Consider the following 10950-nt stretch of genomic DNA (forward strand, 5'->3'; position numbering starts at 1 on the left):
GTAAAAGCAAAGTTATTACTTCAAATATCGTGCGAGAGATCTTACCTCAACGATCCAGTATGATGGCACTTATGGAGACAAGTATGTATCGTGTTCAAACACGGCTAGAGAACGTAGAGTTAAGTGGTTCAAATAGACAAAGAGTTGGTTCGTAAGAACAAGCTCATCATTGTCTAGCTCAACTTTTTCTTAGAAAACTAAGAAAAGTCATCCAGGAGAGAAGATAGAGAGAGAAATACTTTGAGGAGGCAATGTTCCATACATAGGTTACTAGTTCGGTAATAACTTTTTTCAGTGAAATTAAAAAATACAGGTTATAAAGCTAAAGAATATTACTTTAGAGGATTATATGGATCAAGAGGAGGCCAATAACACAAACCGAGCTGACCAAGCAAGCCCTCCTCCTTCAGATAAATTTTAAAAAGGTTACAAGAAAAAAAAAATTATCTATCTTTATCAAGAAACAAGATTTATTTTGGAAGAAGTTCTAAGAAACTGTTAAAATTTAAAAAGCACGAAAATTAAATAAAAAACATACAACGGACCATCAGAAGCACGAAAATGGAAGAAATTCACAAATACGTTTCAACATTAAGAAAGAAAAAACAGATACTAACAAATGATTCTTTTAATTTGCAATATTAATTTTATTGTTTAATAAAATTAAAAATGTTCATACAAAAAGAGTTATAAACCTAAAGGCTGCTTGCATTTAATTTTGTTATATAAAAAGTTCACATTATAAAAAAATATATATATAAAAGAAAAATAAATACATTTTTCCAAGAAATTTGTTTGATAAGGCACAGTCATGGGGAGAAAAATTACTAATTTCATTTAAGCCCTTCGCACACGGAGCAACACTAACTGGCTAATAGCAATAAAATAATACAATATAAACAGGAGAATACAGGATACAGACAAATTGCTGTCAATCCGACCCGAATATTAGCAGCTCTTGGTTCATGCCTTTCGTTCAGTGCAATTCTGGTACTTGGTAATTTTCATTTTTTTTTTCTTCTAATAGTACATATGTTAAGTGAACCAAGCTAGGAGTAAAATACATAATAGTTGTCTGACTTGTGTGTCTTATAATCTTATTGGTTTTGAAATTTTTGGATAATTGTTCTGGTTCTTTATAAGTGTAAATATAGAATAGAAAAAACTTATGGCTAAGTTGGAATGTTGTTGTCAGGAAGGTCGTTTGAGGAACTCTCTGGTTGATGGAGTGTTGTAGAGAAAGAGCGAAGAGTATGCACTATTTGAAAACAAAATTAACTCTTCATTTTATTTTTGAAAAATTCAAAATTCTTCGTATGTAGAAGAGTTTAAGGAAATTGTTTGCAAAAAGGTAGATATATTTCTTTGGCGTTTCGTGAGTGTAGGTGAATAAGTTTTTAAGTAGGATTACTTTCAGTTTTTAATAAAGTAAGATCTAGGACATTATCAGTTTTATTTATTCATTTATTAATTTATATAAATAAATTGTAGTCTATGTCGAAAAGTGTTGAACGTTGGAAGACTAGTCCGAGAAAATAGCTGTCAGATATAGTCATTTATGTACTTGAAAAAAGTACGTTTATAAAATTTTCAAGATTTCATTTTTATTTTTTAAATGTTGATACGTCTTGTAAATTAAATTTCAATTTTGTGCAAGCCTATCTACTTTGCCGACATCACTAGCAGGATCCCTGCTCACTATTATGCAAACGTAAGTCAAGCTATATTGTGTAATTTGGGAATAACTCAAATGTTGCCCTCTGTGCTGCCAGCCATAAGAAATTTAAGCAATAAACTTTTGTTTTTCAGAAATTTAGAATACCACTATTACATTTTTTTATGAAGTATATATGAAAACAAATTATTCACAAACACATAATTATGAACAATTTAATATTGCCTCTTCATTTGTTAGATCATCTTAAGTAATAATAATATTAATAATAATAAATATAATAAAGTTAGTTCCTATCTATAATACGTATATCAATTTGAAAATGAAATTATTGCAAGTTTAGAAATTATATATATAAAATTATATAAATAATTTTTTAATAAGAAATACGTAAATAATATTATCATTTATTGTTTAATGATTTTTATTTACTTGGAAGTACTGGCAAATAGATATTTCATGCCATGGTAACTTTTACGATAAAAGAATAGATTTTATTTTATTCGGAGCTGATAACCTAAATTTGGAATGATTTTTTGTATTGTTTTTGGTTTCATAAATCGCAATGGCTAACAAGAATGAATGTTAATATATTTTTATATTATTTTTTTGTTACTTTTATTGTATCACATTTCGTTTTGAAATAACTTCAGATTATTGCCTTAATAATTCCACCAATTTTATTAATATCACAAAATTTCTACTAAATATTTTTCGTACTAACAAATTAAAAATGAAATTTATGTTTATTAAATGCATAATAAAATTTTAAAAGCACAAAAATTATTATATATTTAATTTTTTTTTAAACAACTAACAGCTAAATAACATAAAAAAAGGAAAAATATTACTATTTGTAAAATTAAATATAAAAATATAATTATAAGGCACTCTACGGCACGTTATTATTATTTTTCATTACATACTAATGTATGTACAAAGACATTAATATAGACATCCTGGACTCCTAGAAATTTCTCAAAATAAGAGACATTAATATCAAATGTAATTAATCATTAAGTTAAATTAACATTTCTACCTCAATTCTTGCAAAAAATAACATTGTTTTCTCAGAGAATAAACTTACAATTGCAGAGTATGAGAAATATATAAAATTATGCCCATAGTAACAACGTTGGAGATGGATGCAAGTGTGAAGACAGTAATTCCCTCTGGAATTTCTGGAATGATTAATAAGTCTACATACATCATCTACAGAACAAACACTGTAGTCAATAATTAACAAAAAAGCAAATAACTTAATTATTAATCAATGCGAAAAGGTTATCGGCTCCTCTTAAACTAAAATGTCCATGTCTTGAAAATATCATAAATGCATTTCAAATCTTACCTAAACAAAGAAGAACAGACAACTGAAAATATGGAAGTCCAAAAAAGAGTAGGAAAATTAAAGCTATTAGCCACAGATTAATTTTGACCATTATATTAGCCTAACTATATAAAATTGATATGTATAATAAACAATTTGAAGAATGACATTTAGAGGACCCAACGATAATTCTAGTAATAATTTAGTCATAGCTGATTAGTATTCAATTTTAAAGGGTTTTTGGTATTTAGACTAACAAATGTCTAAGTTTAATTTTTTTTGTTAGGCTGCTCAAATCAACAACAGTGATAAAAATATCATTTCAGAGAGCTGGTTCTACATAGTTGGCCGGAAGCATTCCTACTTGACCTGTCCTCTGCACTAATCCCGTCATCCAACCTGCATCCACTGCAATACAATCCACTATAAGATCTCCGTCTACAAAGGACACTTCGTCTCTATCCTGAGCGTCGTAATCATACATGGCTCTGTACACGCGCTGAAAATTAAAATAGAATCATAGAATTAATCAATATGACAAATTCACTATTTTTTTTTAATTTTTTTTTATGGAAATGCTCCTTTATTGTTGAGCATTTGATGAAGAAGTTTCATTGTACAGAAATTTTATCTTCCTTTTACATTTCATTTTGAAAAAGCTTAATTGGAAACATATACAGCGACACACTCTCCGCGCCAAGTTTCTCCTTCCCTCCAAAGATGTAGTCACGAGAAAAAGTAGAAGGGATTAACACTTAAAGTTAGCTTTGAATCTAGGATGCCAACTGCTTAAATTGGGGCCAATACGGGAGCTCATATGGAAGAGGTTTAGGAATCGAGCGAGGCGATTCGCTCTGACTCACCAGGTTGACTCTTCCTATACATTTCGAAGGAAATATGCAAAAATTAGCTTTTAAGCTTCAAAATGACCAATATTTAAAAAAAAAAAATCAATGATGAACGCATGCTTGTGAACTCCTTTGATCAAAGATATTCTCTAAGGGATTCTGGTTTATTGTTCTATTGGCTTTTCTCTGTTGTTGCTCCTTTTTTACCCATTGAAAGAGTACTGCTCATAACCATTACCCAAAATCTCCTTTGTAGAAAAAAGAGTGAATAAAACATGAAAATGGTAATTTAGCTAAGAAAATGTACTAAAAATGGTTATTTTATCAAATAACTGTTAAAATTTTTTATAAAAATATGTAATTCGTGTAAGGTTTTATCATGCGGGCAAAGATTTTGTGATAGAAAATGAAGAATTATTCTATTCTATTCTCCTAAAGAATTAGCAATTCAACATATATAAATTACATATAAAAATTTGAAGCACTTACACCAGTTCCACGCTGAGTATGATGTTGATTGCCACTATTATGTGAGCTGAGAGAGCCGTAATAGTTATTTACAGGATCAAGGTCGGCAATCGATCCAATATGTCTTCCGGTAGGACTATTCACTAAAAACAATATATAAGGATGATTAACTTATGAAAGTAATTCTTATAGAAAGTAAGATTTTATAAATCGAATAATAAATAAACCAACCAGGGCCTCTTTCTGAAGTATATATTACAGTGGAAGCTTGTCTAGCAGAATAAGGCGAACTGAAAGTTGCATTATTGGTTTGTACATTACTGAAATCTCGATTTGGCGGGATATATGCTTGCTGTGGCGGCTGATGTTGAGGCTGAGCCGATTGAGCCGTGTACTCCTGAGGGGGTGGCCGAAAATTCATGTTTTCAGCATCACCTAAAGATAATTATATAAATTATTGTTAATAAATGCAGCTAAATAAAAAGGCGCACTTACAAAAAATATCTTGTAACTACGTTGGAGATGGATGCAAGGCCATTTCTCCTAAAAAGTTAAAATAGGAGGGTTGAAACTTAGCAGTTATCCAAGGCAAGTTCTGTTATAATATTTAGAAACGCAATAGAGTTTCTTGTTGATCTTTGTTGATGTTGATCTTTTAAAGAAAAGGTTAACTTTATAAATTGTTTTAAAACTTTTTCGATCCCCTTACTTCGAAGTTAGAGAAAGTATTCCGTCACAAATTTTATAAAATTGAGCTTTCACAAAGACGTAAGTTTTAAGATACTTAAGAAAAGACTGTGCACTAATTATAAGAGGTAAAATTGTTCCCAAATTCGGGAAGTGTGTAATATAATTAAACATTTCTTATAATTATAATTATCCTTAAGATAGAATATTTTATTTTAGAAGTAGTAGGACAGAACTAGATTTGTAATATGTGAACCCTAAAGAAATGGAGTCTAATTATTACTAACTATAGTTACATTGGTTATAACCAATACTAGATTAATAAACCAAATTTTTATAAATCACATGCATACCACTGCTTGCCATATCAATTATTTCTCCACTTATATTCCGTTTCTGTTCCATGGCCGCTTTCTTTTGAAGATCACCGTGATAAGCAACATTACTGCAAAATATTTTAATGAAATAATTATTAAATGTAAACATATTAAAATATTGATCATTGATAAGGTTTTATTATTTAAAAACAAAAGAAAATATAAGGGGAAACGGGTAGATAAAATTGTCTTATTAATTTACGATTGTTAACCCAACTCTTTATACTGCACAGAATTTAAAAAATACAATAATGTCTTTAATTTAGCGGGCTTTACGTCCAATTAGGTGTTGTGGACGGAAGCGGTAGCTAACTGATGATACATATTTCTTTTTTAAACCATTTAAGTACCAGTCCAAGACCTGAAAACGAACCCAATACATATAGTGATAAACCTAGCAGCAACTCCAGCCGACGGCATGCTGTATTCCTTTTGTACTTGTTACTCTTATGTTATTTATTTATTTAAATAAAGGTTATAATAATCATAATAATGATACACCTAAGCTTTGAGGACGCGCATTTAACTGCTCTACGGTTATGGCTACTAAGATACAAAATAATTACCTTATAATTTTGGAATTTTGTTTTATTCGGAGGGTTTCCGGATCGTCAGCAACTTGTGTCAATTTTCCTTTTGTTTTTTCAAATTCGGCATGGTATTTTACCTAACATAATAATTAACCAGTAAGTAGGTTGAAGAAAATCTTTCAAGTCCTAAATGAAATAACCTAAACATTAATGGTGCTGTGTATTTTTAACTAAAATAAATGATACATACATTGGATTGCAATTTTGTGTTTTCTGCTATTCTTTTTAATTCGGGAGTTTCTGCTACAGTTGTTGCCTTTGCTTTTGGAATATGCCTGAAATATTGTATTTTTATTATTCAGCTTAAATATTTAGAAAAAATTGTTATTAGGGTATTTAGACATTTATAAATCGTCTGTGAAATAATCTTCCTGACATCAACTTAGATATATATAAATATAGATATATATGGTTTATGGAATATAAACCACATTTCTGATCATTTTCTGTGTATCACTTCAATATCATAACCAGCTCAATAATGTTTTAGTTTTAAGCTAAAAATTACTAATATTTTGAGTTTTAGATAAATAATTCTCTGCCATTAACATGTTTCCCTTATTTTTATAAACTCAAATTTAATGTGGATGTGGAATATATGATTGACCTCGTAATATCCGGTTTTTAATTGAGGAAATGATTCAGTTGTGGAATTCTTGTTTGTATTAGTTAACTACTGTTCTCCAATTTCCCTTCCCCCTTTTTTACAATAAAAGGGAAAAGTAACCATTTTTTATTATCTCTGCGTTTTTGACAGGCGTAAAAGCCTCCATTGTGCTTTTTGATAAATCTTTACTCTATCATCTGAGAATCTCTATTATTAAAATAGAAAAAGAGAAAGCAATTGTCAAAGTTGGATGATTTTCAACATTGCACTTTTAGTGGAGTCTTCAACCCTTATACAACTGGCCTACATGAAAATTGTAGTTAACTAAGCGAACATGTGTGAACTTAAAACACCATCATTTTCCTTTCTCTTTCTTAATGCCACTTGAGCAGGGATGAAACTGCAACCCTTTAGCTTCCAATCACCACACCTAGCTCAACAAGGTAGGGTTAGATTCGCAAGGGTTCAAAATATCTATTATTCTAAATTTCAATTAATTAAAATAAAATTATATTAAAACAAGCAAGCCTGAACGTATTATAGATGCGATGTAGAGAGACTAGAATAGTGCTCTCGAGTATATAAATAAGCTTTATGTTCAATTAAAAATAAATAGTTTTGATAAAATAGCTCCAATGAAAAACGGACCACAAGAACTTCCATATGATACTGTAGTTAATTAAACTTATAGATTTCCGAAAAGAGTGAAATTTTTTCCTTAGAATAATCTAAATCTTTAAGTGGTAGAAGTATACAGGGTGTACACGGAGGAGAGATCAAAACTTCGAGAGGTGATTTAGCAGCTCAAGTAAAACAAAAAATATTCTATCCACTTTGGCCCGATTCTCAATAGTGTCCAAGATATTTGCATTTTTAACTTTTTTCGTCGATATTCGCGTTTTCAACAATTATTATATAATAATTATAATAATTCCGTAATAATAAAGCGGAAGTAAAAAATACCGTAACAATAAAACTCAGTAGTAATGAAATACAATAGGTAGGTGCCTACCTAAAATCGCTACAAAAATCGTTCGAATTATTCAAACAAAAAGTGGGAAAGAATTGTGGCAAATTTTTAGTTTCTTAACTACAATTGTTTATGCAACTTATCTTAATGACATAATGGAGGTTTTTTCATCAAAGTTAATTAATAATAATTCAAAAATAAAATAGTTACTTTTATTTTTGTTTCTTCTCCAAAAATTGATTAGTTTTAAATAAGGGTTAAGGGTACTTGTTGCGATAGGGGGTTATCAGGTTTTCTCTAAAGTGCCACCATAATAGAAAAACTGTCATATACGCTTATATACTACTAAGAAATAGTTAAATATTACTTAATGACTAAAAATTTCGAAATTTTTATTTACATTATACAATTTGTCTCTTTAATGTCGTTAGATTTTATAAAAGTCTGAATTTTTTTATGTACTCAATGCAATTTGAATAATGGGCTGTTATGACCGGTCAGAAATGTATAAAGAGAAAGTTTGTGAGTGGTCGCAACACTTTTTTTTTTTTTTTTTTGAGGGAAATTTGGCATTTACTGCAAGAATAACTCCTGAAACTCAACTTTCTCCTCTTCTAAAATGTTTAGTTTACAAAAAATGTCTTTAAAACCGCTAGTTTGTGTTCTATATGACTTCAGTGATGTAAAACTTTGGTTCATTAATTATGTTTTTTACCACCTGAAATAGTTACCACTCACATAGGTTTATTAAGTAATCGTTTCGTCAAATTATCAATTTCGTTCACTTACAAGTGAGAGAAAATATGTACCAAGAAAAAATTAATAATTATTTTATTTAATTTTTGTTCAATTTTACGATTCACCTTTAAAATACACCTTTTGAGATTCTCTCGGTACATTCTAAAAATATGTGGAACTATGTCCTGCACGTAAAACCAATAGTTTTCAAATATATAAGAACAATTTAATCAGAACTACTTCTATAGAAAGATATTTAAAAGAAGAAATTTAAATTATGAATAAATGCTTAAACTACAGAAACGGAATCACAAAAAAAAACAACTTTCACTTCCCTACCATCTTATCATCCAAACTAAGCAGCAGTATGTGAATGACTGTTATACTGAACTTTCCCTGCTCCTGAATTATCAACAACACGCTTAAAACTTAAAAAAAAACAAACCAATTTTATAAATAAGAAACTTTAAACGGTAAATTCCAATAGTAAACATAAAAAAAGTTTTTTCCAAATTCACAAATGTTAAAATTAAAAGTGATATGAGTTTCTGAAGTAACTTACAAATAAATGATTCTAAACAATTTAACAGAAAATAAGTTATCATTTAATACTTTAAAAATAATTCTCGGTAGCTTTAGGTTTACATTTGTGCGTGCATTTATTGTCTCCTTCGTTTTTACGAAAAACGATAAATAAATAAAAATAATAATTAAAAAGGGCACAAAGAATAACTCCTAAAGTTATATTCAATAACTGAGAGATTGTTTACTGTAAACCATAAAAGGAAAAAAATAGTCGAAAGTCAACTCTAAATATGACCTAGTTGAGGACAACAAAATGCCCGTTCTGGACCAATGCGAGGAGGGGACTCACCTCTGACTCATGCCTTCTTTTAATTTACAGCTCACAAATGATGTAATTTTTTCAATTAGATGTTAGATGAGCAATGTATAATTTAATTCTTGTGATTACAAAAAGCTCTTGTTTTTATTTCAAAAAATTATCATAAAAAGACTATTTTCAAATGACCTTGTAAAAGTGACATATTGAAGAGAGGCAATATTGATGAACTTTAAATGATGTTTAAGCAGATTCAAATTACAAAACACGACACGAATTGAATATATCTAACAGAAACGTATGATGTACATTTTGAAATACATATCTATAGGTATATTTTAAAAATGTAAATAGCCACTTACGCTTCGCAATACGGATCCTTATTAAATCCTTTATAATTCCTCATATTTAAAGTCATATTGCACACTTGACATTTAAAACATTGTTTATGCCATATCTGGAAAATTATTTGCAAGAATGAGATTTTACATGAATATGCCAATCGTTATTTAGAATTTGCCAGAGAATTTTATATATAAAATTCTAAATTCATAAACAAAACAATAAACTAGTAGGATAATACGGCAAATCAATCGAAAAATAAAATTGAAAAACAATTTTTTTACTTACTTTATCTAGACATTTTAATTCTTCAATAGGATATACAGTTTTTTCGCACCTGGCACACTTTTTATTCATTTTCGAATTATTAACACATCAAAAAATGTAAAGATTTATAATTAGCTATGAAACTAATAGTTTGAAAAATCACGCACACAACATACCAATGAATTTCAATTCATTAACTGTCGGGTGTCGGCCATGAGATGAAAGTGAAAAGAATAAACATTTGGCAGTGCAGCCATCGTTTTATTTCTGGGATATTTTATGTACTATTAATGACTTTTACCTCCCTCTCGTTGATATAAACTTGTTGCACGATATAACAGTTGCATTAAATATCTTATAAAAAAGATTATATCAACTAATTGCTCTAAGTACATAAATAGCAAGTTTTTCTGGACATTGTTTTCCATAAAGACTGCAATATTTGCGGCAACTTTGCGGTATCCAAAATGCTTCATACTTACTTCATCATTCGACTACAGTTCAACTACTTTTATTGTTGGTAGAAACTTGTTATATCACGTTCCTCCTAATACAAAATTTATATATTTTTTTTAAATGTTTCAACCTTTTTTTCGCAATACGACAATGTGGTGTCGAGCCTTAAGATGGTAACGGCGAGTATAACAGTGCTTTACCTACCTCTTGGTTTCAGAATCGCTCTCTCGATACGGTACAGAATACAATAAAGTAACAGATCAACATAGCCGTTTAGGTGATTGTAGGAAGCCACAGAACTCAGAACCCTAATTCTTCTAAAGTAATATTTAAGTTATATGGTTTCAGTACACTTTTACTGTAAATCAGTCGGTCACGTTCACTTTTCAGTTAGTGTCGACAATTTATTCTTTTGGCTTCCTGCATTACGCAGATCGCCGAGGTACTCGATGTTTATTCGTATTTGTGTCGTCATATATCGTGAGAATCTTCTCTTGGAAATAGACATCAGAAGCAAAATGTTTTAATGTTAGATTTTATACATTTAAGTACTAAACGATCTTTACTTGTGCTCGATGCATTTATTGTGGTTAAAACGTTTCAAATGACAAAGAAAATGCGAGATAATGAGCCTCGTAATGCCGTTAGCTTCAATTAACGATTAATTTTTTGTTTTGTTAGAAATGTCACTCATTAAACATTAGAAAGTCTTTACAATCTCGGTACAAAAGGCCACAAAATATAGTTTTAATAG

At 29.5% G+C, this 10950-nt stretch overlaps 1 protein-coding gene across 2 annotated transcripts; it reads right to left on the reverse strand.

Moving 5' to 3' along the window:
- Positions 1-1104: 1104 nt before the first annotated feature.
- On the reverse strand, positions 1105-10000 carry LOC141453804 (LIM and SH3 domain protein F42H10.3-like). Of its 2 annotated transcripts, XM_074127439.1 has the most exons (8): positions 9762-10000; positions 9494-9588; positions 6166-6250; positions 5952-6052; positions 5362-5453; positions 4553-4756; positions 4343-4464; positions 1105-3504 (listed from the first exon to the last, which is right to left on the reverse strand). In XM_074127439.1, exons 1-8 carry the CDS (start codon positions 9828-9830, stop codon positions 3328-3330), a joined length of 945 nt encoding a protein of 314 aa, XP_073983540.1. In that variant the 5' UTR covers positions 9831-10000; the 3' UTR covers positions 1105-3327. The 2 variants fall into 2 exon arrangements, with proteins under 2 accessions (XP_073983540.1, XP_073983541.1); XM_074127440.1 differs by lacking the exons at positions 9494-9588; positions 9762-10000 and adding an exon at positions 8630-8655.
- Between the last annotated feature and the right edge of the window lie 950 nt (positions 10001-10950).

This window comes from Rhodnius prolixus, unplaced genomic scaffold (genome assembly GCF_049639745.1).
Source record: "Rhodnius prolixus isolate KJV_2025 unplaced genomic scaffold, Rpr scaffold_3, whole genome shotgun sequence".
NCBI lineage: Eukaryota > Metazoa > Arthropoda > Insecta > Hemiptera > Reduviidae > Rhodnius > Rhodnius prolixus.